This window comes from Mandrillus leucophaeus, unplaced genomic scaffold (genome assembly GCF_000951045.1).
Source record: "Mandrillus leucophaeus isolate KB7577 unplaced genomic scaffold, Mleu.le_1.0 Scaffold41, whole genome shotgun sequence".
Taxonomy (NCBI): Eukaryota; Metazoa; Chordata; class Mammalia; order Primates; family Cercopithecidae; genus Mandrillus; species Mandrillus leucophaeus.
In genome coordinates, this window is record NW_012104365.1 from 5981600 (window position 1) to 6008035 (window position 26436).

At 55.4% G+C, this 26436-nt stretch overlaps 2 protein-coding genes across 13 annotated transcripts in view; both read left to right on the forward strand.

Moving 5' to 3' along the window:
* ABHD16B (abhydrolase domain containing 16B) overlaps positions 1 to 2167 on the forward strand; it is a 4697-nt gene extending 2530 nt beyond the window's left edge. Inside the window, exons 2-3 of the mRNA XM_011992439.1 lie at positions 1922 to 1945; positions 2076 to 2167. Of these exons, the coding sequence (XP_011847829.1) occupies positions 1922 to 1945; positions 2076 to 2167 (116 nt within the window). The remainder of the gene's footprint in view (positions 1 to 1921; positions 1946 to 2075) is intronic.
* On the forward strand, positions 2016 to 25340 carry TPD52L2 (tumor protein D52-like 2). 12 transcript variants are annotated; one of them, XM_011992365.1, is made up of 9 exons: positions 2032 to 2188; positions 4938 to 5083; positions 9067 to 9215; positions 11175 to 11234; positions 17311 to 17412; positions 20939 to 20965; positions 22053 to 22094; positions 23074 to 23122; positions 23657 to 25340. In XM_011992365.1, exons 1-9 carry the CDS (start codon positions 2170 to 2172, stop codon positions 23750 to 23752), a joined length of 690 nt encoding a protein of 229 aa, XP_011847755.1. In that variant the 5' UTR covers positions 2032 to 2169; the 3' UTR covers positions 23753 to 25340. The 12 variants fall into 12 exon arrangements, with proteins under 12 accessions (XP_011847758.1, XP_011847761.1, XP_011847763.1 ...); XM_011992368.1 differs by lacking the exon at positions 11175 to 11234 and having other exon boundaries at positions 2016 to 2188; XM_011992366.1 differs by lacking the exon at positions 20939 to 20965.
* The last annotated feature ends 1096 nt before the right edge of the window (positions 25341 to 26436 follow it).

The following is a 26436-nucleotide window of genomic DNA, read 5'->3' on the forward strand; positions in this document are numbered from 1 at the left end:
CCCCGTTCTTCCTTGCTCCATCCCCTCCTTTCTCTCTTCCTCCCACAAATACTTTTGGATGCCCCCACCCAGCTCCTAAAGGGAATGAAAGGTTAACCTGACCCGGTTTATGGCAATACTCTGTGATGAGTGCCTTCATCACCACAAAAGGATGATGGGAACAGGGACTGTGGGGTCCCAGGGAGGAGCCCTTCACCTGGCCTGGGTTACAGGATGGCTCCTGGGAAAATGACGCCAGCTGTGCGCTTAAAGTCTGTGCAAACTCCTCCTGTGAAAGGAGGACATTGGCATCGCAGGGCTGTGGGCAGGTCTTAGCGGCTGGGCATTCCCAGGAGTTCACACTGGCTATTATTCTGTAGGGCTCCCTCTCACCTCCAAACTCCTGGCTTCTACACCAGGGCATTCACAGACAGACTTCAGACTCACATGGTGGCATGTGAGGCTACGGATACACCTGCACGGGCCAGAGGACACTACTGGGTGTCCCCCAGAGCCAGGCCTGGGCTGGACTTTGTTCCTGGCTTAGGGATGCAACACAGAATGAGACCAGGCCTCTGCTCAACACAGTCTGCAATGTCACATCTCTGTGGTCTGCCCTGAACTGCCTGAAGCAGGTGTCTGTATACGTCCCTAGTCCCTGGGCTGGCCTGGTTGGGTTGAGCAAGGATCTCTGGAAAGAATGAAAGGCAGCAAATGGAGAAAACATTACTGAGAGCACCAGAGCAGGATAGGCAGTGGTGGTAAGGGACTCAGGCCTGTGCAAGAGTACCCGGAAGACACCTGTGGGAGGAGGTGGCCGGGTGAATGAAGGGGCAGTGGGAGGAGCTTCCATGCCTAGGGACCAGTACCACCCCAGGCTGGAAGCCCAGAGTGCAGTCCTAGGACATCTGATCCTAAAGGGCTTGAATACCATTTAAGGCTTTTCTTCCAGGAGCAAGTAGGAGTGAAAGAAAGGAAGTTGTGGGACTTGTTTCGTGGGGCCAGTTGCCTGGTGGTTACACGCCTCTCCTCTGAGGTCAGGCATCCTGTTCCAGAGTATCCTGGTAGCGCTTCAACTTGCGGAGTGACCTAGGGCAAGTGACTTGAACCTCAGCTTCCTCGTCTGTGGAGTGGGGAGGGCGCAGTGCCGGCTTGGTCGACCTGAACAGGAAGTGAGACAACCTCGGGGTGCACGCGCTCAGGCCGCAGGGTCCACACCCGAGGCGAGGCGGCAGCGGCGCCTGCAGGGCGAGGGGACGAATCGCGGTCTTTTTCAGCGCAACCCGCATACAATAAAAAGTCCCCACCAAAAGGACAAACTAGCCAGGCGTGAGGGGTAGCTGTAATCCTAGCACTTTAGGAGGCTGAGGCGGGTGGATCACTTAAGGTCAGGAGTTCGAGACCAGCCTGGCCAACGTGGCAAAACCCGTCTCTACTAAAAATACGAAAACTAGCCGGACGTGTTGGCGCGCGCCTGTAATCCCAGCTACTCGGGAGGCTGAGGCAGGAGAATCGCTTGAACCCAGAGGGCAGGGGTTGGAGTGAGCCGATATCGCGCCTTTGCACTCCAGCCTCGGCAACAAGAGGGAAACTCCGTCTCAAAAAACAAAAAAAAGACCAACTAAAATAATATAAATACAGGACTTACGGGGGGAGGCTGACCCCTAAAGTAAGGGGTCGGGCTGGAAAGGATCTCACGGGGTCAGAGTTTGAGCCGCCGAAGCGCGCGAGCTCCAGCACTCGGGGGCAGCTGCCTCCGACCCGGAAGATCCCCTGGGGCCCTGCGCTGGCTTTCCACAGCGCCATGTTGGACAGTCCTCCCACTTCCCACCTTCCTCGTCCTCCCGCTACTCCGACCCTTCTACCTGTGACTCTCGCTGGTGGAGCCAACCTGGAATGGATTCCCTTCGAACCACGCCTCCCTTTCCTGCTTCGCCCACAGTTTCGGCCTATCAGATTGAGTCGGGTAAACCAGGACTGGCCAAACGACGTTCTCATTGGACATCACTGGTGGGGGCGGGACGAAGGCGGAGCATGTGCCCGGGCGGAAGTAGCCGTCGCGTCGCTGATTACGTAACGCCGCGGGGCCGAGGCAGTTCCGCTGGCTAGTGTGTACGCGGCCAGGTACTCCCGGCGCCGCCCGCTCGGCTCCCACAGCGCCCGCGACAGCGGCCAGGACGCCGTCTGAAGATGGACTCCGCCGGCCAAGGTACCTGCCGGGCCCGGCGCCTCCGCAGCAGATGGGCCCAGGCCGTCCGGTGTTCCCCGTCTCCCGGGGTCGTTTGCGACTCTCGGTCCTCTCAGTCTCTGCTCACCCACCCCGCGGCGCCTCTTCAGCTCCCGGGCCACTGACCTCGAAGCTTATGATGGTTGCGGTGTGTGTGTCTTTTGCCCGCGGCCCAGACCGCTTCCTGGGCTCTCTCCAGCCGCCCTCCCGGTCTCCCCTGGGACCGCTCCGAGTGTGGTTCCCTGGCGTCCGCCGTGGCTCCCGTAGTTGGGGTTCCCTCGCTCCAAGCAGCTCTCGTTTATGCCGCCCACCCCGCGCCCGGCTCTTGCTTGCTCTGCCACCCCCCGGTCCCTGCGCGGGGCCCTCGGGTTCACGCTCTCTGGCCCTGGACCCAGTCCGAGGTGTGGAGGGCGGCTCCCGAGCAGAGAAGGGATGGTGAAACAGTCTTCGCGTTCAGCAGAGCTCCCCTTGGGTAAGCAGCTCTGCTCGGAGCTCAGCCTACTTAGGGGTTGCCTCATGGAGAGGGGCGGAGTGAGTCAGGGGCACACCCAGCTTACCAGGCCTGTTTCCAGAACAGTCACCCCGGAGCAGTAGGAGATGGCCCCTGAGGGGCATGGAGCCAGCCCAGGAGATTAAAATTTTGAGAATATGATACAAGTTTGTCTTCCATTTTGGGGCTGAAGAGAGGGATGTTAAATTTCTTTTCCCCTTCCCTCCCCTCTCCCCCCCCTTCCATCTCGTCCCCTTTCCCCTTTCCCCTTTTTCCTTTCCTTTCCTACGGAGTCTTGTCCTGACGCCAGGCTGGAGTGCAGTGGCGCGATCTCAGCTCATTGCAACCTCCACCTCCCGGGTTCAAGCCATTCTTCTGCCTCAGCCTCATGAGTAGCTGGGACTACAGGCGCCCGCCACCACGCTCAGCTAATTTTTGTATTTTTACTAGAGACGAGGTTTCACCATGTTGCCCAGGGTGGTCTCGATATCTTGACCTCGTGATCCACTCGCCTCGGCGTCCCAAAGTGCTGCGATTACAGGTGTGAGCCATTGCGCCTGGCCACATATTAAACTTTATAATTCCTGAGTGCTGCATTATTCTGGAGGGTGTTTTTTGTTTGTTTTTGTTTGTTTTTGTTTTTTTGAGTTGGAGTCTCGCACTGTTGCCCAGGCTGGAGTGCTGTGGCGCCATCTGGGCTCACTGCAAGCTCCTCCTCCCAGGTTGACGCCATTCTCCTGCCTCAGCCTCCCGAGTAGCTGGGACTACAGGCGCCCGCCACCACTCCAGGCTAATTTTTTGTATTTTTAGTAGAGACGGGGTTTCACCGTAGTGGCCAGGCTGGTCTTGAATTCCTGACCTCAGGTGATCTGCCTGTCTCAGCCTCCCAAAGGCCTGGGATTACAGGCATGAACCACCACGCCCGGCCAGTTTTTCCTTTAGTTTTAAAAAAAAAATTTTTTTTGGCCGGGTATGGTGGCTCACACCTGTAATCTCCTGGGTTCAAGTGATTCTCCTGCCTCAGCCTCCCAAGTAGCTGGGACTACAGGCGCGTGCCACCACGCCAGCTAATTCTGTATTTTTAGTAGAGGCAGAGTTTCACCATGTTGGTCAAGCTGGTCTCGAACTCCTGACCTCAGGTGAGCCACCACGCCTGGCAGTAAGCCTGTTTCTTTTCAGAATGTTGTGTTCAACAGGGAAAATGTTACAATAATCATGTGCTTGGATTTAGAGAGAATCAAAATAGACTATTTTTCCTTATGTGAAATCTTGTAGACTTTTAGTGCAGTCAGGAAGATGCGTTTGATGTGAAGAAAAAACAGTGGCTACAGGAATTTGAATGTCATCTGGGTGTAGTTGAGGTGTGTGGCGGCAGCACACCACTCTGCAGCTCTCCGCCTGTGGTGGCTTCCTGACTGTGGGATGAGAAGCGGGAGGTAAGGAAAGGGAATTTTGTTTTGCTGACTCCCAGAAGGAGCTGAATGACCAGCATGTGCTCCTAGTATGTAGTTTTAGCATGTGCCCTGTCAGATGTGTTGAGTGGAAAGTGATGCTTATTGTGTGTATTAACCATATTAAGTTCCTTTTCTTAAAAAAGTGGAAGATGTGGCTGGGTGCGGTGGCTCACACCTGTAATCCCAGCACTTTGGGAGGCCAAAGCTGGCGGATCACCCAAGGTCGGGAGTTGGAGACCAGCCTGGCCAACATGGTGAAACCCCATCTCTACTGAAAATACAAAAATTAGCCGACGTGGTGACGCGCACCTGTGATCCCAGATACTCAGAGGCTGAGGCAGGAGAATCACTTGAACCTGGGAGACGGAGGTTGCAGTGAGCTGAGATCAGACCATTGCACTCCAGCCTGGGCAACAGAGTGAGACTCCATCACAAAAAAAAAAAAAAGTGAAAGCTCTGTTAGATTGATCTGCTTTCTTTGTAGCAAGGGTTTCCTGCCTTTGAAGATAGTATTCTCACTGGTTAGGGTCTGGCTGTCTTGGGCTGGCATTTCTCGTGCCCTGAAGCAGCACAGGTGGCATTGGCTTTTCATCTCAGGTGGCCTGAGGTGTGGCCGCCCTCGTCTACTGCCCACGCTGTCCTCACAGACCTTTCAGAGAAGAGGTGTTCGTCTCCAGGGTCTCACCCACTCCCACCTTTGCTTTTGTCCTGCTAGAGACCTCTTCCATATTTACTTGGAAGTAAATAACTTACTTGACGCTTTGTGGCCTCATTTTGTCTCTGGCAGATATCAACCTGAATTCTCCTAACAAAGGTCTGCTGTCTGACTCCATGACGGATGTCCCTGTCGACACGGGTGTGGCTGCCCGGACTCCTGCTATTGAGGGTCTGACAGAGGCTGAGGAGGAGGAGCTCAGGGCCGAGCTTACCAAGGTGCTGTGGCTTGGCTGTGTGCCCTGGGGTGAATTGGAGTTAAGACCCTCTTGGATTAGTGAGAGGCCAGGGTACTGGCCACGCTTGGGTGATCACCTACCCTGCTCTGTGTTCCCGCTGATAAAGGGGTTCTCTTTGTATGTGCCCAGCTCCGTGCTCTGGACTCAGAGCCACCTGGCAGTGGAGATGGGCGTGACTTCCTTCCCACACCTCTGTGCCTGGCCCTTCCGAAGTACTCCATGAGTAGCGTTCATACACGAACCGCCTCTGAGTGGCCATCTACTGGGAGTGTCTCTGTTGGAATTAACACTTGAGAATCATTTTTAAAACCCCGTGAATCTCTCTGCCCTGGATCTTAAGTTTTCTTTTAAAAATACTTATTTTGACTGGATGCAGTGGCTCATGCCTGTAATTCCAGTGCTTTGGTAGGACAAGGTGGTAAACTGGGAAGATCGCTTGAGCCCAGGAGTTTGAGAGCAGCCTGGGCAACACAGTGAGACCTTGTCTCCACCCCCAAAAACTAGCCGAGTGTGGTGGCAGTTGCCTGTAGTCCCAGCTGCTCAGGAGGCTGAGGCGGGAGGATGCTTGAGGCCAGGAGGTCAAGACTTCAGTGAGCTGTGATTGTGCCCTGCATTCCAGCCTGGCGACAGAGCGAGACCCTGTCTCAAAAACAAAACAGAAACTTCTTTTGTAGAAAGTATTTATGTGGTATTCTTTAAGTGAGAGTCCCTTAAGAGTAATACAGGAATTAAGAACAAAAGCCTCAGCTGGATGCGGTGGCTCACGCCTGGAATCCCAGCACTTTGGGAGGCCGAGACGGGCGGATCATGAGGTCAGGAGATCGAGACCATCTTGGTTAACACGGTGAAACCCCGTCTCTACTAAAAAATACAAAAAACTAGCCGGGTGAGGTGGCGGGCGCCTGTAGTCCCAGCTACTCGGGAGGCTGAGGCAGGAGAATGGCGGGAACCCGGGAGGCAGAGCTTGCAGTGAGCCGAGATCGGGCCACCGCACTCCAGCCTGGGCGACAGAGCGAGACTCCGCCTCAAAAAAAAGAACAAAAGCCTCCAACCATAATTTTTAGTCAAAGCAACTGCCAAGAGTTTTCTTTTCACCCGTGAATCACCCTGTGATACGGTTTAATTCCAGAATCTGGGTCCAGGCCTAGGTCTGAGTAAGGCTGGTTGTGCCGCTGGGCCTGAGGACCAGGTTTCAGATCCTGAGGACATCACAGTTATTTCCAGCCTAGAAGGTTAAAGGAGAGCAGCAGGAAGTCCAAGGAGACTTTGCTTTCCACTTTATTTCAGAGCATGCGACTTTAGAAACTAAACCCACAAGGTTTTTTTCAGAGTTGAATTACAAGATGAAGTTTTTTTTTTTTTTTTTAAGTCGTTTTTTTGAGTCAGAGTCTCTTCTTTGTCGCCCAGGCTGGAGTGCAGTGGCATGATCTCAGCTCACTGGAGCCTCTGCCTCCCTGGATCAAGTGCTTCTCATGCCCAGCCTCCCATGTAGGTGGGATTACAGATGCCCACCACCATACCTGGTTAAGTTTTATATTTTTAGTAGAGACAAGTGTTTCACCATGTTGGCCAGGCTGGTCCTGAACTCCCAGCCTCAAGAGTTCTGCCTGGCTCAGCCTCCCAAAGTGCTAGGATTACAAGTGTGAGCCACTGTGCCTAGCCAAAGAAAGATTTTTTTTTTTTTTTAAAGATGGAGTCTCACTCTGTCACCCAGGCTGGAGTGCAGTGGTGTGATCTCGGCTCCCTGCGGCCTCCACCTCCTGAGTTGAAGTGATTCTCTTGCCTCAACCTCCCGAGTAGCTGGGATTACAGGCGCACAGCACCACGGCTGGCTAATTTTTGTATTTGTAGTAGACAGAGTTTCACCATGTTGGCCAGGTTGGTCTTGAACTCCAGACCTCAGGTAATCCGCCTGCCTCAGCCTCCCATAGTGCTGGGATTACACGGAAGAAAGGTTTTTTTTTTAGTCGTTTCGCTCTTGTTGCCCAGGTGGAGTGGAATGGCACGATCTTGGCTCACTGCATCCTCCGCCTTCGAGGTTCAAGCGATTCTCCTGTCTCAGCCTCCCAAGTACCTGGGGTTATGGGAGCCCACCACCACGCCTGGCTAATTTTTGTATTTTTGGTAGAGGCGGTGTTTCATCATATTGGTCAGGCTGGTCTTGAACTCCTGACCTCAGGTGATCTGCCCCCCTCGGCCTCCCAAAGTGCTGGGATTACAGGTGTGAGCCATCGTACCCAGCCAAGAAAGAGAATTTTTAAAGAGAAGCTAGTCATATATGAGCTGAAGATACTAAGAACTCATTCTAAAGTGGCAAAACGCCGAATGATGCCCCTTTCAGAGGTCATTTTTTTTTTTTTTTTTTTTTTAAAGACCTGAGAAAGGTCAAGTTTTCATTTTCAGGCATCTTGCTGTTACTCAGTTCTAACTACCTGAAGCACAGAAGATAATTTACCTTTAGGTTCGTGTAACTGACTCTTGCCAAGGTTTGGAACTGATCTCAGGAACACAGGTGTTTTCCTAAGGGTTTTTTCTCTGTCACCCGGGTCTCTGGCCATTTGCCTCCTCCTCCCTGCATATGGAATTCGATGAGTGCAGACGGTGCCTGGCTGCCAACAGTTTCAGCTTCTATCGTCCAAGCCCAGACTGAGAGCCCTGAGGGAAAGGGATCCTCACTGTTTTTGTTTGTTTGTTTGTTTGTTTTTGAGACGGAGTCTCAGTCCGTCACCTAGGCTGGAGTGCAGTGGCACGGTCTCGGCTCACTGCAACCTCTGTCTCCTAGGTTCAAGCAATTTTCTTACCTCAGCCTCCCGAGTAGCTGGGATTACAGGAGCGCACCACCATGCCTGGCTAATTTTTGTATTTTTAGTAGAGACGGGGTTTCATCATGTGTTGGCCAGGCTGGTCTCAAACTCCTGACCTCAGGTAATCTGCCTGCCTTGGCCTCACACAGTGCTAGGATTACAGGTGTGAGCCTCTGTACCCGGCCAGGGACTTCACCTTTTTTTTTTTTTTTTTTCTTTTTTGAGACCAAGTCTCGCTTTGTCGCCCAGGCTGGAGTGCAGTTGTGCGATCTCGGTTCACTGCAAGCTCCGCCTCCCAGCTGCACGCCATTCTCCTGCCTCAGCCTCCCGAGTAGCTGGGACTACAGGTGCCTGCCACCACGCCCAGCTAATTTTTTGTATTTTTTAGTAGAGACAGGGTTTCACTGTGTTAACCAGGATGGTCTTGATCTTCTGACCTCGTGATCCACCTGCCTTGGCCTCCCAGAGTGCTGGGATTACAGGCATGAGCCACCGTGCCCGGCCAGGGTCTTCACCTTTTTAATACCATGCCCAGTCCCAGGAAAGAGCCTGGCATGAAACAAGCCTGGCATGATCATCCTGGACCATTCTTCGTGACCACAAATGGACATAGTGATTGGTAGCTCTCCCAGAACCATTTAGCTCCGGCGCATGGGACAGTTCTCTGGAGTCAAGTTCCTAGTACCAGATAAAAACAGATGGCTGCTGACTGGGCGCGGTGGCTTACGCCTGTACTCCCAGCACTTTGGGAGGTTGAGGTGGGTGGATTGCCTGAGGTTGGGAGTTTGAGACCAGCCTGACCAACATGGAGAAACCTGTCTCTACTAAAAATACAAAATTAGCTGGGCGTGGTGGCGCACGCCTGTGATCCCAGCCACTGAGGAGGCTGAGGCAGGAGAATCGCTTGAACCTGGAAGGCAGAGGCGGTGAGCCGAGATCGCGCCGTTGCACTCCAGCCTGGGCAACAAGAGTGAAATCCCGTCTCAAAAAAAAACCAAAACCCAAAAATCAGATGTCTACTGTAGACGCTATTATTCCTACGACGAGTTAATGCTTCAGTAAGCGGAATGTTCTTGTGTAACTCATGGCACTGTGCATGAGGATGTTAGTCACTTCCTGCAGTAGTGATGGCTCATCATGTCGACTGCATGCTTTGCAGGTGGAAGAGGAAATTGTCACTCTGCGCCAGGTCCTGGCAGCCAAGGAGAGGCACTGCGGAGAGCTCAAGAGGAGGCTGGGCCTCTCCACCCTGGGGGGGCTGAAACAGAACCTGTCCAGGAGCTGGCACGATGTACAGGTCTCTAACGCGTAGGTACCTGCCCCAGGCGCACCCCCGGGGGCTGAAAAGAACGTGCACCACACACGCCCCTGGCATGTGAGGGGCATCGTCATACCCAGGGACAAGTTGCAGCCATGGAGTTGAGTGGCCTGTTTGGAAGGAGCCAGTGAGAGGCTCTGAGCCCTAGGCCCAGGGACTGTGCCTTGTTTTTTCAAAGAGCTTGGTGTCTGCGTGTGTCTTATTTATTTTTAAATTTTTGTGTACTTCGTTTATTATTATTATTTTTGAGACAGAGTCTCACTCTGTCACCCAGGCTGGAGTGCACTGGCGCAATTTTGGCTCACTGCAACCTCTGCCCACCGGGTTCAAGTGATTCTCCTTCCTCGGCCTCCCAGGTAGCTGGGATTACAGGCGTCTGCCACCACACCCGGATAATTTTTTATTTTATTTTTTGTATTTTTCGTAGAGATGGGGTTTCACCGTCTTGGCCAGGCTGGTCTTGGACTCCTGACCTTGTGATCCACCCACCTCGACCTCCCAAAGTGCTGGGATTACAGGCATGAGCCGCCGCACGGGCCTTTTTTTTTAAAATTCTTTTTTGAGATGTTCTTGCTCTGTCACCCAGGCTGGAGTGCAGCGGCGCAGTCGTTCACTGCAACCTCGACCTCCTGGGTTCAAGCGATCCCCCAACTCAGCCCCCTCGTAGCTGGGACTACAGGCGTGCGCCACTGTGCCTGGCTAATTTTTTCACATTTTATAGAGACAGGATCTTGCTTTGTTGCCTAGGCTGGTCTCAAATTTCTGGGCTCAAGCAATCCTCTTGTTTTGACCTCCTAAAATGCTTGGGATTACATGTGTGAGCCACCACACCCGGCTTCTCTGTGTTTTAAAAAGGCAGACACACTGGCTAGTTGTCCGGGTGGAAATTGATAGGAAGACTTGTGTTTCAGTGTCCAGACTCAAGGGAGCACTGATCAGGACTTTAGCAAGAATGGTTTTTCTGTGGTCCTTATTGTGGGTGTGGCATGGTCACAGCCGCTGACCCAGATACGGCCACATGGGCCTGGCGCAGTAGCTCACGCCTGTAATCCCAGCACTTCGGAGGCTGAGGCAGGTGGATCACCTGAGGTTAGGAATTCAAGACCAACCTGGTCAACATGGAGAAACCCTGTCTCTACTGAAAAATACAAAAGTTTAGCTGGGTGTGGTGGTGTGCACCTGTGATCCCAGCTACTGGGGAGGCTGAGGCAGGAGAATCTCTTGAACACAGGAGGCAGAGGTTGCGGTGAGCCAAAATTATGCCACTGCCCTCTAGCCTGGGCGACACAGCAAGACTCTGTCTCAAAAAATACCAAAAAAAAAAAACGTATATGACCATATGGTCCCACAACCCTAGGGCCTCTGACCCTCCATGACTGCATGGTCCTGTAACCCTGGGACGTCTGTCCCAGATGTCACTCAGCTCTCTGAATTTGGGGAATGCTGCTTTCTCACTTGGCCCCGTCCACGTGGCTTCTCTGAAACATACCGTACAAGGGGGGGCGGGTGTGGAATGTTTCCCAGGAGCCACGTCCCTACAGAATGACAGATCAAGTCCCATTTCATAAATCTCACATACGAGAAACTCATTTTTTTATCCTAGGACATCGTAAGTTTTGAATCCCAGTGGTGGTTTGGAGCTGTGGGCTGTGCCCTTCCAGTCCCCCACAGCAGTGCTGTTCCCCAAGAATCTCCTAGTGAGAGACCAGGGGCTACTGCCGGGTGACGGAAAAGGGGACGATCAGTTCCGCCATACCCACAGCTCGCCTGGCGGCCTGGAGCCTGCACAGGGCCTGGTTGAGGCAGTGGACCCTGTTTTTGGGCCGTCTGTAGAGTTGATGTTCCTGCCAGCTGGTCCTCCTCTGTCTTCCCTGGAACCTCACCTGCAGTTTGATGCCTGACTTAAAATTGTTTTTCTAAATAATTTACTGTAGACTTTCTGTTTTTAGCTATGTGAAAACTTCTGAGAAACTTGGAGAGTGGAATGAGAAAGTGACCCAGTCAGACCTGTGAGTGCCTGTGTCATCAGCACCTCCTCCTTCCTCCTCCTCTCCACCTCCTGTGTGCCGGTACCTTCCGCACCTCCTCCTTCCTCCTCCTCTCCACCTCCTGTGTGCCGGTACCATCCGCACCTCCTCCTCCCTCCTCCTCTCCACCTCCTGAGTGCCTGTACCATCAGCACCACCTCCTCCCTCCTCTCCGCCTCCTGAGTGCTTGTACCATCCGCACCTCCTCCTCCTTCCTCCTCTCCACCTCCTGAGTGCCGGTACCTTCCGCACCTCCTCCTTCCTGCTCTCCGCCTCCTGAGTGCCTGTACCACCAGCACCTCCTCCTTCCTCCTCCTCTCCACCTCCTGAGTGCCTGTACCATCAGCACGTCCTCCTCCGTGCTCTCCGCCTCCTGAGTGCCTGTACCATCAGCACCTCCTCCTCCGTCCTCTCCGCCTCCTGAGTGCCTGTACCATCAGCACCTCCTCCTCCGTCCTCTCCTACCATCAGCACCTCCTCCTCCCTCCTCTCCGCCTCCTGAGTGCCTGTACCATCAGCACCTCCTCCTCCCTCCTCCTCTCCACCTCCTGAGTGCCTGTACCATCAGCACGTCCTCCTCCCTCCTCCTCTCCACCTCCTGAGTGCCTGTACCATCAGCACCTCCTCCTCCCTCCTCCTCTCCACCTCCTGAGTGCCGGTACCATCCGCACCTCCTCCTTCCTCCTCCTCTCTGCCTCCTGAGTGCCTGTACCATCAGCACCTCCTCCTCCCTCCTCTCCACCTCCTGAGTGCCTGTACCATCAGCACCTCCTCCTTCCTCCTCTCTGCCTCCTGACACTGGGTCAGGGAACTGGGCTGTGCACACTTGGCACAAAGCTTCTTTTGGTATTTGCTGGCTATTTTTTCTTAATATAACTTTTCTTCTCTCAGGTAAACTATCCTTTAGACTATTGTGGAACAGGGAATAGTAGCTGAAAGAAACTCACTCAGCCACCTGACCACACTTAAAACTCCCCTCTGCCTGATATATGCATCCCTTATATAAGAGGCCTGCGCTGGTCCTGGCTGCATTTCTGACTAATAGAGCTCCTTGGCTTCCAGCAGTGCACAAGCTGGACGACACCACTCGGCCTGATTCTGTTGGTGGCGAATTTTTGTGTGTTCCAACCCTAACCCTTTTCCCTGCTTGGCTCCAGCTGTTGGGTTCTCAGAATTCGTTTCCTCCTTTGGGGTAGTTCTTTGGGGGAGGGCGTGGTGGAGGACGTGCGGGTGGAAATGTGAAGTCCTCGTGGTCTGGGAGGCACCACATTGTCAGAGCGTTGGCCAGTGTGGATTCACTGTGGGTAGTTTGATATGTGTGTGTCAGCGGCGTGGTTCAGAGTGACTCCTAATATTTGGAGATCCTTCAGCTGGATAATAGCACTTCATTTACTTGTGTTCTGATCTGAGTGTAATGTCTTTAAGCTGAGAAGGGGAATATTCTAAAATAGTCTCTGTGGGATTTTTCCGTCTGTTATTTAGAAGGTAGCGCTGTAATGGTTGCCGCAGAACATGGGCAGAATGTCCTCCCGTGTTGGACTGGAAGGAAGTGGTTGCTGCCGAACTTGTCTTGAAGGTCCTGGGGGACCAGGCCGGCACTCTGCATGTGGGCCTTTGCGTCTGGTGTCACAGTGGGAAGCTGGTGTCAGAAACTCAGGCGGTTCATGGCACGTCGACCTGGGTGTTCTAGGGACCCTGGTGGGCTGTGTCTTTCGGGCTGCTTTGAACAGTGATCTTGCTGGGCAGCGGGTGTTCCCTAGGTTGGGACAGTGACGGACAGTGACCTTGCTGGGTAGTGGGTGTTCCCTAGGTTGGGTCAGTGACGGTCAGTGACGGTCATCTGGTCATCTGGTCATCCTTGCAGTTTGGGCATCAGGCAGACGCACGGTGCAGACTCAATCTGAAAATAGTCTCAGGAGACTTCAGTGCTGTTTTGTAAAACCAACTGACATAAAGCTGCCGGGATCCTATTTCAAATAAATAGTGTTTCAGAGAGCTTAGTGCAACACTTAGCATCCTGACCCCTCTGGGGAAGCATGTGGCTCAGCACGGAAGCATACGGCCAGTGCGTCACCTGGCAGAGGCCATTCCCCTGAATTCTGTGGGGTGAGCTGTCAGACGGACAGTTCCAGAGTAGAAGGTGGTTCTGCCCAGACGGCCCAGGCCGAGGGTGGTGGTTTCTGCCCGGACGGCCCAGGCGGAAGGGATATGGCTCAGGAGGTGGGGCCTGAGGATGTGGCCACTGCGCGTGCTCCTCCGGGCTGGTGCCCCTCCTAGTCAGCTTCAGGAGGTGGGCCGTGGGTGTGCCTCCACTGCCCAGAGCTCTTGCAGGGGAAGGCAGTAAGAGCTTCCTGCTTCCTGACCCACATGTCTGTAGATCCTTTCAGCCAGTGGTGCCCGGAGGAGGGACGGGAAGAATGTGGCCGGCGGGTGGAGGATAGCGCTGATGCTTGGCCCCATGAGGCTGCGATGTGGCCACATTCTCCTCAGTGGGTCGTGTCTGAAGGCAAGAGCAGCTGTGTTCTGTGAGTGGTAAAATGATTGCCTGTTGCATTCTATTTATAGGCAGAGCTAACTAAAAACCTCAGTGCTGAGAGGGGCATTGTATCGATCCTGCAGTTACAAGCTGGGTTCACTTGGAGTTGTTTTGGTTGCAGGTGACAGAAAGCACGACTCAAGGTAGCATCAATCAAACAGGGAGGTGGGAGCACTCACCTGGCAGAGAAGTCCCTGCCCCCACTGCTGCAGCCCAACAGTGTGGTCCCGTGTGGGTCTCCCTGGACTAACGGCTGTGGCCGGGGAGGGGGTGTGCTCTGGCCAGGCCTGGATCACTTGTCCACCCTGAGTGGGAGTGGGGGTAGCCCCCAGAGGAAGACTCAGGAGAGGGGGAGTGCAAGGATGTCCACCAGATGCCCTGTGCTGCCCAGGCATGGGACAAAACTGCTGTCTGTCCAGGGCTCTCTTCCTGGAAGGTCTTAGGAACTCCCAAATGGGTGCTGGCTGCGGTTGCCCGGCCTGGTGCCCTCAAGTAGAGCTGAAACTAGTTACTGGGTGCAGATGCTGGCGCTGACCCCTGCCCCTTCCTCCTGGCTTAGCTTCCCCAGCCTTCTGGTCCTCTGAGGAATGTGTGTGCCTGCGTGTTTGAGGCTCTCAGAACAGGCCTGCAGCGCTGTGAGCCTTGGAAGGGGACCTCGCAGCTGCTGCTGCTACCTCGGAGGCCCAGGATGGGACTGAGAAGGGGAAGGGAGAGATCAGAGCCACAGCTGTTGGGCAGGGACCTGCTGTAGGAAGAGAAGGCGGGAGAGGAGCTGGTGGTGGCCTCTGGTGGTGGCCTCAGGCGGTGCAGGTGATGCCCATTGTTTCCAGGGCCATCCCAGTTTGGAGGTTCCTGTTTCCAGAGGAGGTTCCCTTGTGACCCCTCGTTTCCACACCCAAGCAATGCTGAGGGCTGAGGGACCCCCAGGGGCTTGAGTGTGGTTTATGGCACGGCAGGGACTGACCACAGTGGCACATCGTGTCAGTGTTCAGTGGTCATTGGGTCCTGAGGGACCCTCAGGACCCTCCTTCTCGTGTGGGTGGTACTTACCCACCCACAGGTCACAGTCAAGACCCGCATCTCATTCCAAAGGCTGGGCACAGGCGGCGGTTTTCTCTCCAACTTCGGTTTCACCATCTCCACTCTTAGGGCACAAATGCAGCTGCAGCTTCCCCATCCCCACTCTTTAGGCACAAATGCAGGTGCTGTGAGGACTTTAGAATCCTCTGCTGCAGATGACTTTGCTTCAGCGAACCATAGAACGTTCACATGGTTTTATGCATTTGTTAGTTCAGGGAAAATCAAAGTTAAAGACGTCTTCAGAATTTGCATTTTGGGGCCAGGCATGGTGGCTCACGCCTGTAATCCCAACACTTTGGGAGGCCGAGGTGGGCTGATCACGAGGTCAGGAGATGGAGACCATCCTGGCTAACATGGTGAAAGTCCGTCTCTACTAAATATACAAAACAATTAGCCAGGCTTGGTGGCGGCGCCTGTAGTCCCAGCTACTCAGGAGGCTGAGGCAGGAGAATGGTGTGAACCCGGGAGGCGGAGCTTGCAGTGAGCCAAGATGGCGCCGCTGCACTCCAGCCTGGGCTACAGAGCAAGACTCCGTCTCAACAAAAAAGAATTTGTATTTTTGAAACTAAATGTAGCAGGTCATTAGTTACTTATACCTGATGTTTTATTAATAAAAAAAGAAAAAAGATAAAAACAGCCGTGGTTCCAGCTGCACGGAGTCTGGATGCGAAGTGTATCCTCTGGGCTGGGTATGGTGGCTCACACCTGTACTCTGTCATCCAGTGCTTTGGATGACATCCGAGGCGGGCGGATCACCTGAGGTCAGGAGACCAGCCTCAACATGGTGAAACCTTGTCTCTAAAATAAAATAAAATAATAGGCCGGGCGCGGTGGCTCGCACCTGTAATCCCAGCACTTCCGGAGGCCGAGGCGGGTGGATCACCTGAGATCAGGAGATCGAGACCATCCTGGCCAACATGGTGAAACCCTATCTGTACTAAAAACAAAATTAGCCGGGCGTGGTGGTGGGTGCCTGTAATCCCAACTACTTGGGATGCTGAGGCAAAAGAATCTCTTGAACCTGGAGGCGAAGGTTGTAGTGAGTTGAGATTGCACCACTGCACTCCAGCCTGGGCGACAGCAAGACTTTGTCTCAAAAAATAAAAAGAAAAGAAAGTGCGTCCTCTGGGCCTTGGCTGGGGGTGGGCACGAGAGAGCTGTGCTGGGATGTGCTGCCGGGGCACACTTGGTGGGTCACACACACTTGTCAACTAGGGGCTGGAGAGTGGTGGCGCTCAGCTCACACGGGCCTCCTGCAGGGGGTGGTGTGGAGGGCCTGTGAGTAAGTGCTCTGGAAGGCCCATCATTGGGACCTGGTGTCGCCAGTGGGAGCGGGCAGAGCCTGCACCTTCTCTGGCGCCAGTCATCCCAGATGCCACTCAGTCAGGGCTTGGCTGGGTTTGCCAGCTCTCCAGGTTGGCACTGGTAATGCCAAGATGGCCCTGGGAGCCTGTCTCCATTCAGCCTTGAGTTCCTGGCTTCGCTGAGGGAGGAGCTGTGGGGAAGGTGGTCGTGGGTTCGCATTTTGGACTTGGTTATGTCGGAGGCTGCCGTGTTTTGTGTTTACGGTGGCAGCTGGATGAGGGCCTGCGACTTTAGGTGTTGACTGTCATGGTGGGCCCAACAGTATGCCTGCAGCCACAGCATCCTGCCTGCTGCCCTTTGCCCGTCCTGTGGACGCCGAGGCCCCAGAGCTTTGCTTTGGTGGGATGTACCCATGTGGGTGGACACTGGAGGGAGCTGGAGAGGATAGAAGCGGGGCCTTCACTAGGGGCCGGGACAGACCCTTGCACTGTGAAAAGAGGCCTGGGAATGGAACTGTCTGATGCTCTGGAGGCACACGGGCCCCCCTGTCTGGAGCAGGGGCACCTTGCGGGCTGCATGGCCACTCTGAAGCTCGTTCCCACAGCCGTGGTTGAGCATTTTCTCCCCTCAGCACAGTCTCATTGGGAAGAGGAAAGGGAACCTTGCACGCATGGGCCGGTCAGGGCACCGAGAGGCCTTTCTGCTCTGGCATTGCCTGCCAGGCGTGCACCTCAGGGGGCCCGTCCGCTCTTTAGCAGGCAAATGGGGCATCTTCTCTGTAGTCAGAGGGGCTGTGAGAAGACAGGAAAGCGGGCTTAGGAGGTGTCAGGTGAGGGGGTGGAGTTGGATTGTGAGATGAGAAAGCAGCATCATCGCGGGGCTGGGGGGCCGAAAGTCAGCAGGGTCGCTGAGAGCTCAGTGAGCAACACACAGGCTGCTCCTCGCTGCAGGGGCCTCTGGGGGCCGAGGGGCTCTGCGCCTGCACCCGCTCCGTAGACGCCTGGCGAGTGTCCACCCCTTGCCCCGGCCCCTTTCCTCAGTTTTCCTCGGGCGTGCTCCCAGTGCTTGCTTTGCTTGGCTGAGGGTGGTGACCCGTCCATGCTGTCTGGTTGACTTAACTGGTATGTCTTCTTCCAGCTACAAGAAGACTCAGGAAACTCTCTCACAGGCCGGACAGAAGACCTCCGCTGCCCTGTCCACAGTGGGCTCTGCCATCAGCAGGAAGCTTGGAGACATGAGGTGAGACCCAGCCCTGACCCTGCTGCCCTGAGACCTGGCCAGGAGTGAGGGGGGAGGTGTTGGAGGCACTGCAGGAAGCCTGCCTGGAGATCAGGCCTCAGACACTGGCTCGGGGATGTGGCCGTCATGGCCCTGACCAGTCTGTGTGGGACCCTTGCCTGGGAGCTTCGTCCATCCCTGTCGGCTGCTTTTCTGTCATTTCTGTGTTCTTCAAGGAGGGTTGGCCGCCAGTGCTTTGGGTAACTTGTGGTGCTCAGGGTTGGTGAGGGACGAGTCTGCACCTCGAAGCTTCACTGAGAGGCAGTGACTCCAGCCTGGGGGTCAGAGTCAGGTCAGGGCGGGACGGCAGTCCTCCATCTCCAGGACAGGTCAGGGCGGGACGGCAGTCCTCCATCTCCAGGACAGGTCAGGGCGGGACGGCAGTCCTCCTCCACCTCCAGGACAGGTCAGGGCGGGACGGCAGTCCTCCTCCACCTCCAGGACAGGTCAGGGCGGGACGGCAGTCCTCCTCCACCTCCAGGACAGGTCAGGGCGGGACGGCAGTCCTCCTCCACCTCCAGGACAGGTCAGGGCGGGATGGCAGTCCTCCTCCACCTCCAGGACAGGTCAGGGCGGGACGGCAGTCCACCATCTCCAGGACAGGTGCTCGGCATGGTACTTCTGAGGGCGTTTCCCAGGTCTCAGAGAGTGCGGTCACACTCAGGAGGTTCTGAATGAGCCTTCTCTCCCAGAGGCTGGTGAAAGCCTCCCGGCCATCAGCGTTCCCTAGCAAGCAGGGGCCAAGGAGTGAGCAGGGCCGGCGCTTTGTGGCTGGCACGTTTCCTCTCCCTTCCCTGCTCTAGGCTCCCTGACCACAGCACGGTGATGAGGGGATTGAGCCAGAAGCCTGGTTATGATGCTTGGCCGGACTACCTCCTGGCTGGGCACCCCGGCTGGGCCTCGGGTGGGCCTCTTTCACACGGGCTGTAGGAGCGGATGATGGAGGTTGTCACCTTCTTTCACACGGGCTGTAGGAGCGGATGATGGAGGTTGTCACCTTCTTTCACACGGGCTGTAGGAGCGGAGGGCTGTAGGAGCGGATGATGGAGGTTGTCACCTTCTTTCACACGGGCTGTAGGAGCGGATGATGGAGGTTGTCACCATCACCAGCATCCTGGCCCCAACTTCTGGGTGCTGCTGCCCACCCTGCCTGACTCCTTTCCCGTTCTCAGAACTGGTCTTCTGGCTTTCGGATCTCAGGGAGTGCCTCCTTGCAGTTCTGACCCAATTCTGGCAAAGATGGGTGCAGGGTTCCTAGAGGACCGGTGAGTGGGGCACCGTGCTGACCCCACCCAGCCCTCCCCTCTTCCCCTCTCATGGCCCCTGCAGGATTCAGAGATACGTACGTCTCCTGCTGGGCCGGCTCCTGCCTGCCTGCCTGCCTGCCTTAGGTTAGGTATGTCCTGCCTCCCAGCCTGTGGTTGCCAGCGCTCTCCCCTGACCACTGAGCCACAGGCCAGGACACAGACGGCCACACACCCAGGGACCCACCCTGCCAAGCAGAGGGGATGGCCACTGCCCAGGAGCTGTGCCCACTTGTATTTTTGTTTGTTTGAGGTAATCTACTCTCCCATCGCGGCGACTTCTATTTCGAGAGTTTTAAACCTCTGGAGAAGCTGCAGTCATCAGTACGCAACGTGTGTGTTTCCTCTGTGCACCCTCGCACGCCCAGGGCTCCACACTCCCCAGCAGCTGGGACTTGGGGGGTCCTTGTGGGGCACCCTCCAAATGCAGGTCTTCCCCACTGCTGCTGCGCTTTGGACCCAGGAGGGACACCCTGAGCTCCAGCTGCACTCAGCCTTGCAGGGCTGTTTTCTTCCCGAAAATGCCGGTGTCACCACAGAGCATCTTCAGGAAGCAACGGGTGTCTGTTGTGCCTAAATTTATGCCAGCCATCGGGGGCGTTTGCCCACTCATAGTGTCCACACTCCCTTTTGAGTTTGTTCAGAGCATCGTGGTGGAAATCCAAGGGTCAGGCGGAGCCCTCGGCACTGATTGACATAGCCGTGCACAGGCCAGTCCTGGGGTTTTGATCTGGGCGTTTGTTTGTGTGGCCTGTTTTTCTCTGGAAGCACAGGGACACGGTCCCAGTTCTCTGTCTGCTGCTCCTCTGATGGGGAGGAGGGCTCTCGCGCTTTGCTCAGTCCTGGGGTTGGCAGCTGACCCCTGTGCCGTGTAGCCTCAGGGCATGGCTGGCAGTGAGCAGAGTTCCTGTTGCAGTGACTCTGGCACAGCTGTCAGTGTGCCTGGCCACACTGTGCCACGTGTTTGCACGTGTGCCCTGGTATGTGGGGCCAGCTGGGTGAGCGGGGCCTCAGGCTGACCTGGGACGAGCCAGTTCGCTCCAGTTGGCTGGCCGTGTTCACAGTGCCCGTGGAGAGGTCCTGTTTGCTGGTGTGTCTTGCCCTGCTTGCTCCTCCATTTATGTTTGTAGTGGTGGTGTGACCTCTGACGTCTGGAGCCCCTGGTGTATCCCCATCATCTCCCCAGGCAGTCACAGGTGGTTTCTGAGGTCTGGGCCCATCTACCTCTTGACCTAGAGACCGAGGTTGGGAGCTCACTGCTTCCTGAAAGTGAAAATTGGGTTCCAGGAGGTTTATATCGAGTTAGGGCCGATGAACCCCACGGACCCAGCTTACTCTTGCGTGGAAGCCCCTCGGGACAGCTGCCCAACACCCACATCTATGATGGGCCCGTCTCAGGGCAGCCCCGGACTGTGAGGCCTTTGGTGTGCCCTGGGGCATAGGTGATGGGGATGGGGGAAAGGGAACTGGATTTAGGTCAGAGGGGGGCGTTTACACCAGGGTCAGGTCACCATCCGACTCTGTGGTCTCAGGACCGCGGGCGAGCTGAGCGTTTATCAGTTCTTCAGTGGCTGCCTCCGTGTCGGAGTGGGCCTGGCTGCAGTGAGTGGCGGCAGCTGCCCTCGGACACACAGGTTTCCAGGTTGGTGTCTGCGTGCATGGACAGAGCTCAGAGCAGAAGTGCTCGGCGCCAAGGGTGTCCCACATGCTCCCACAGTGTGTGTGCTTCCTCAGCTGACGCGCTTTGGGGAACAGGGGCCGCTCTCGTTCTGTGGAGCTGGCCAAACCCAGCTGTCACGCTGTGGCACGTTTCATACCTTTGTGCTACTGGATGGGGCCAGTTGCGCTCCAGGTGCTGTGGCTTCTTCAAATAGGTGTGCCTTGGGGCATAAGGCGTGGACAGGGCTTGGACCCAGGGGCCTCCTGTGCACAGCCGTGAGCCTAAGCAGTTGCTAGTCGTGAGCTTGCGAGAGCCTCCTGTTGAGTCAGGACTTGAGGAGACTGGAGACAGGGCTGCTCTCGCCGGTGGTATGCGGATGGAGGAGCCGTCCTGGAGGGTCTTCCCGCTGGGCCTGGCTGAGCATGAGCAGGGGGCCTGGGGCTCCCTGAGGAGGGCTGTGAGTGGGTGCTGGCCTGCCTTGCTTACACTTCGTTTCCTCTTCTCTCCTGCTGCCACCTTCCAGGGCTCATCCATTTTCACACTCCTTTAGGTAAGGCTGAGCCTGGACACACCTGTGGAAGACTGTTCTCTGAATTGGGGCAGGGTGGACTCTGGCAGGGCCCGTGGGCAGCTATGCTGGTAGAGGGCTGGTGAAAGGGGGATCACCCCTTCCAGGACAGCAGTCCCAGCCAGGCAGTTGCTGCATCTCGGGGAACAAAGCAGCAGCGTGGAATCGACGCAGAGGCCCCCCCGGAACCCCCCGGCCCTTCTGTGTCCCTCCTCGTGCTTCCCATTCCCACCCAGGCTCACGGGCTGCCTGCTCCCGGGTCAGTGAATAACTGGCCTGGCGTCCACGCCTGAGTTTACTTCTGAGAAGGAGCCTTTTCATGGGGGAGGGCTGTGCCGACTCTCACCACCTTCCTGTTCGACATAGGTCCTGTTTCCTTGTTTTTCTTCAGATGGAGTTTTGTCTTACTACCTGTGCCTCCCACAGGGCCCTCGTGTGGGCCAGAGCAGGCTCCTCTAGGCCAGCCCGGGGCGCCGCCCGCACCTGCACTTCTGGCTGGAACCGGGAGGTCTAGAGCCAGGCCCAGAGCAATCTGTGATTTCATGTGTTTTTACCTGACCTGGTTGTTTCTCTTTTGCCAAAAGGTCCTTAAACTTGCCGAAGTCAAGTAAGGACATCTGAAGGCTGCTGGTCCCAAATACTTTTCAAAAGCCCAGGCCTGGTCTCCTCACACTTCCTATGGCAGTGCCCTCCTCCCCCAGTGCTATGTGCTGGGCAACTTGGGGCGCCCCCCGTGAGGCCGAGGGAGGACCCTGAGGTTGAGTTTCCTTCAGGGGCATGGTGTGGAGGGGCAGACTTGGGGTTCCCCCCGTGAGGCCGAGGGCGGACCCTGGGTTGAGTTTCCTTCAGGGGCGTGGTGTGGAGGGGCAGACTTGGGGTGCCCCCCGTGAGGCCGAGGGAGGACCCTGGGTTGAGTTTCCTTCGGGGCGTGGTGTGGAGGCAGCAGCTTGATCCGACTGCCGGGAGTGGGGCAATCCCAGCTCTGCCCATCCCCGCCCAGTTGGGGTTGTGTGTGGATCTCGGTGTTAACTCTTGCTTCCTTCTCTGCTTCTGCCATGCTTCCAAGCAGCAGCTACTCCATCCGCCACTCAATAAGTATGCCGGCCATGAGGTAACGTATGCTCGCTGCAGCTCCAGAGCCGGGTGTCTCTGGTGGGGGTTGGGGCGGCTCCCGCCGGTCACACCTTGCCCTTCCCATATCCCTGGATTAATTAAGGACGCCATTCCCCTGGCAATCTCCTGATGGCTAAGGGCTGGTAAAGACCCCCTCTAGGCTGACGAGGAAGCTGGTAGGGGTCAGGCTCTCGACCTGCAGCCTCCAGAGGAGATCCTTGTGTCAAACTCAGCCGTGTCCTTTCCAGGTTGTCCCTGGCTGCCTGCAGCGTCAAGCTGGGGTGGGGTTGGAGAGGCTGGCACACAGATCCTGGCACTTGCCCTGGTGGGCTGTCAGTCAGGACACTTTATGGGTCTCAGCCTTCGTGGAAACACCCAGAGCTATGGTCCCTATTTCGTGCCTGTGCCTTCAGGCACTGCCCTGATTCTCAGGAGAGTCCTGTTCTCCTTGTGGGGACTCCGGCTGGGTGTCACAGACGTGCTGGTCTCTAGAGGCCCCGGGCCTGGGAGGGGTATCTGGTTCTGTGGGAGGGACTGAGTGGGATGGAGCTGGCCTGCTTTCTCCTCCTCTGTCTCCTTATCACTCTGCTGTCCCACAAGTGTCCTTGGTCTTCCCTTCGCTTCTCTGAGAGATGTGCGTGAACTCCAGACTCTTCGTAACCTCAGTACAGGAGCCCAGGGTGTCCCCGTAGGGTACAGCAGAGGGGGGCCGACATCCCCCCGGCTGCACAGTCAGGGGGTTTCCAGTTGCCTTGTGTGATGTCTGGACCTGTCCCTGTGACTGTTGGGCATGACCGACCTCACTTCTGACCTGGGGGGTCTCTGGAACGACCTGGCTGTCTCACAGTTTTGCCATGAGATCTTGGGATTTTGTTAGGGTCCTTTGGAGGCTGGCCCTCGCCCTGAGGCCCTTCCGAGTTAGAGGGCAGCACAACCCTTTTCTCTTGACACCAACACTCTTCCCTCTCTCTTGAAAGGAACTCTGCAACCTTCAAGTCATTTGAGGACCGAGTTGGGACCATAAAGGTAATTGTACCTGGACTGTTACTAGTCATCGTAGACTCACGTGCCGTTGTAGGAAGTAATGCAGAGAGGTTCCTTGTGCCTTTTACACAGTTCTCTCCCGTGACAACATCTCGGAAAATCCTGTAGTGCAGCCTCCCCACCAGGACGTTGGCACTGACTCAGGACACAGAACGTCTCCACACTGCCCTTCCCGGTCCCCACTGCCCTTCCTGGTACCTTCTTGGCCGCGCCGACCTTCCTCCCGCCCTACCCCCGGCAACCCCTAGTCCACTCTCCCTTTGTATCGTTGTGTCATTTCAAGAGTGTCACGTAAATGGAACGATACAGTGTGCAGCTGTTTGGCATTCACTGTCTTCATTTGGCATCGTCCTCTGGAGACTGTTCAGCTGGTGCCCGTCTGTGATCTGCTCCCTGTTGCTGCTGAGCAGGGTTCATGTCACATAAGCTTTTGTAGAGCACTGAGCATGGGCCTGGGGTCTGCCTTGTGCTGTGTGCTCTGTCTCAGGTTTTTCTGTCATCTTTTCTCTCCCGTAGTCTAAGGTTGTGGGTGACCGAGAGAACGGCAGTGACAACCTCCCTTCCTCAGCGGGGAGTGGTGACAAGCCCCTGTCGGATCCCGCACCTTTCTAAGCCTGTGGTCGCTTCGCCCGCTGCAGAGCACACGCAGCACGCCCTCAGCATCCCGCCGCGGCTCTGTTCAGCGGAGCAGCCAGCCAGGCGGATGAGCAGAGCCGGCTTTGAGGACAGTCCTGCCCATCCACATGGAGATGTGGCTGCCGCGTTCGCATGAATTTAGAGAACACAGTCTTGTACACAGATGTTTTACACTCAAGTTTGTAGATGAAACAGATCACTGTGCTGTCCTTCCCAGGGGTGCAGGAAGTGGACAGGGTGGAGGATTTGAAAGAATATTGAGCCAAAGCCCAGGCTCCCTTTGGGAATCATGTTAGCCCATCAGAATGTTGAAGGATTGAAGAGTTCTAAGCATCAAATAAGTGGCATTTTCTGACTTCCTCCTCCCCCTTCCCTGACTCACAGAAGGAACACAATCACCCAGCAAGTCCTACCTGTTACACAATCTTTTATCTCAAAATGCCGAACAAGAAAGCTGTCAGTTTTCTGAGACCCCCAGAAAGGAAACCGATCATCAGCAGCTGCCTAATTGTCACGCTAATCTAGCTTTAACGGAAGCAAATTCATTCTTTTTTAAATGCAGTGGACTTTTCAAAAAGTTTAAATTAGGCAAAGCAGCTTTAGCCTCATAGAGAATAGTATGTCTTTGGACTCAAGCTGAAATACAAGCCTTACATTGCCTTATGCTTTATTTCTTTATAATTTTTATGTGTATATAGATGAGAGTTCCTTAATGGTTGTGAGCACTGTGTGGAATTTTACACCTGGTCTGCGTGGCAGCCTGTTCCAGTTGGGGTGTTTGATTTCATGCACACTCCATCCCAGTGTACAAAACCTGCTTCTCTTCTCAACCGTGGCAGCTCCCACTGGCTCCCCTGCTCTGCCCCAAAGGGCTCTTGAGCCTCTGGGAATGGGGGGGCCAAGAGAAGGAAAAGCCTGTCTTTAGCACCCTTTAAAAGAGCTGTGCCCCCGTTCTCAGTGCTGCCTTTGCATGGGCCTGGCCCGGCTGGCACTCGTCAGTGACTCCAACCCGCCTGCTTGCTGCATTTGGGATGAAACGACCCCACAGGTCAGGTGGAGGGTGGGGCATGGGCATCGGCCAGGATTGCTGTTGCCTTTTTCTCAGGAGCTACAAAGATCTCTTCCTGTTACTAAGTGATCACACCCCAGCAGCCTCTCTCTCACACCAGGGCCCTGCATGTCAGATGGCATGGTCTGCAGGGGAAGCTCTGTGCCTTAGTGGCTCTTGGCAGGACCTGAGGGCCTGCCTGTGGTGTGCCTGGCTCTGCCACTCCCAGGAGGGGAAGGGCTGCTCAGCTCAAAGTGTCCTGTTCGGTAGAGCAAGTGTCCTCTGACAACTCTGTCCCCAGACAGTTCAGACACCCCTGGGGATGGCACTCCACACACGACAAAGATGCAGGGGCCAGGGAACCCCAGTGCTTGGTGCCCTTCGTCCAGGGTTAAAATTGGCCTGTGGGGTGTGGTGTGAAGGCAGGTTGCGCGGGTGTTAACTGATGTATCTTTTCCTTAAGGTTATTATAATAATGGGTAATTTGTCAATAAAGCATTCCTTTGGGGGAAAGTCTCCCGTGGCTTGTGTGATGTGTCGTTCAGGACAGGACCGTGATGAGTGGTAAATGAACCGACACGCGGCACCTGCCCTAATGAGTCCGCAGTTTTGGGAGAGGCAGGCAGGGGACAGTACCAAAGATGACGGGCAGGTCCTCAATGCTGGGACTACAAGCGGAGCCAGCTGTGAGGGGAGAATGGTATCTGGCCACCCTGTGAAGTCAGACCCAGAGTCTTGGGAAGAGGAAACAGCCCTGGGAGGGCGAGGAGGAGCTCACCAGGCTCCACGTTGGGCCAGGAGCTCCAGAGGCTTCGCCAGCTGCCCCTGCAAGCACTGAGCTGCTGCTGGGCACACCTGTAGTCCCAGTCATTCTGGAGGGTGAGGCAGATCACCTGAGCCCAGGAGTTCAAGACCAGCCTGGGCAACATACTGGGATTCCAGCTCAACTAAGTAGGCCGGATGTGGTGGCTCATGTCTATAAGCTCAGGACTTTGGGAGGCCAAGATGGGAGGATCACTTGAGCCTGGGAGTTTGATACCAGCTTGAGCAACGTAGCCAGGCCCTGACTCTACAAAAAAGTGAAATAATTAGTCCCAGCTACTCAGGAAGCTGACCCTTGAATCCAGAAGGTTGAGATTGCAGTGAGCCATGATCACGCCACTACACTCCAGTCTGGGCGAGAGATTGAGACCCTGTCTCAAAAAAATAGTAATAGTTGTAGGCTACGTGCCGTGGCTCACGCCTGTAATCCCAGCACTTTGAGAGACTGAGGTGGATGGATCACAAGATCAGGAATTTGAGACCAGCCTGGCCAAGATGGTGAAACCCTGTCTACTAAAAATACAAAAATTAGCCAGCGGTGGTGGGCGCCTGTAATCCCAGCTACTCGGGAGGCTGAGGCAGGAGAAGCGCTTGAACCCGGGAGGCAGAGGTTGCAGCAAGCCGAGATCGAGCCATTGCACTCCAGCCTGGGTGACGAGAGTGAGACTCCGTCTCAAAAAAAAAAAAAAGTTGTAGTATAGAGTGCTGTGCATTCGAAAAGCCACGTGCTGGCCATCTTGCCTCTGGTGAAGAGCTAGCCTGCATCAGACACAAGTGCCAGGAGCCCGCT

Bases quoted from the DNA above. Each gene is read 5' to 3' on its own strand.
- TPD52L2 (XM_011992364.1), top strand. The intron at 5,084-9,066 runs GTGCTGTGGCTT...CATGCTTTGCAG, and splicing joins TCAGGGCCGAGCTTACCAAG to GTGGAAGAGGAAATTGTCAC. The intron at 11,235-17,310 runs GTGAGTGCCTGT...GTCTTCTTCCAG, and splicing joins AAAGTGACCCAGTCAGACCT to CTACAAGAAGACTCAGGAAA.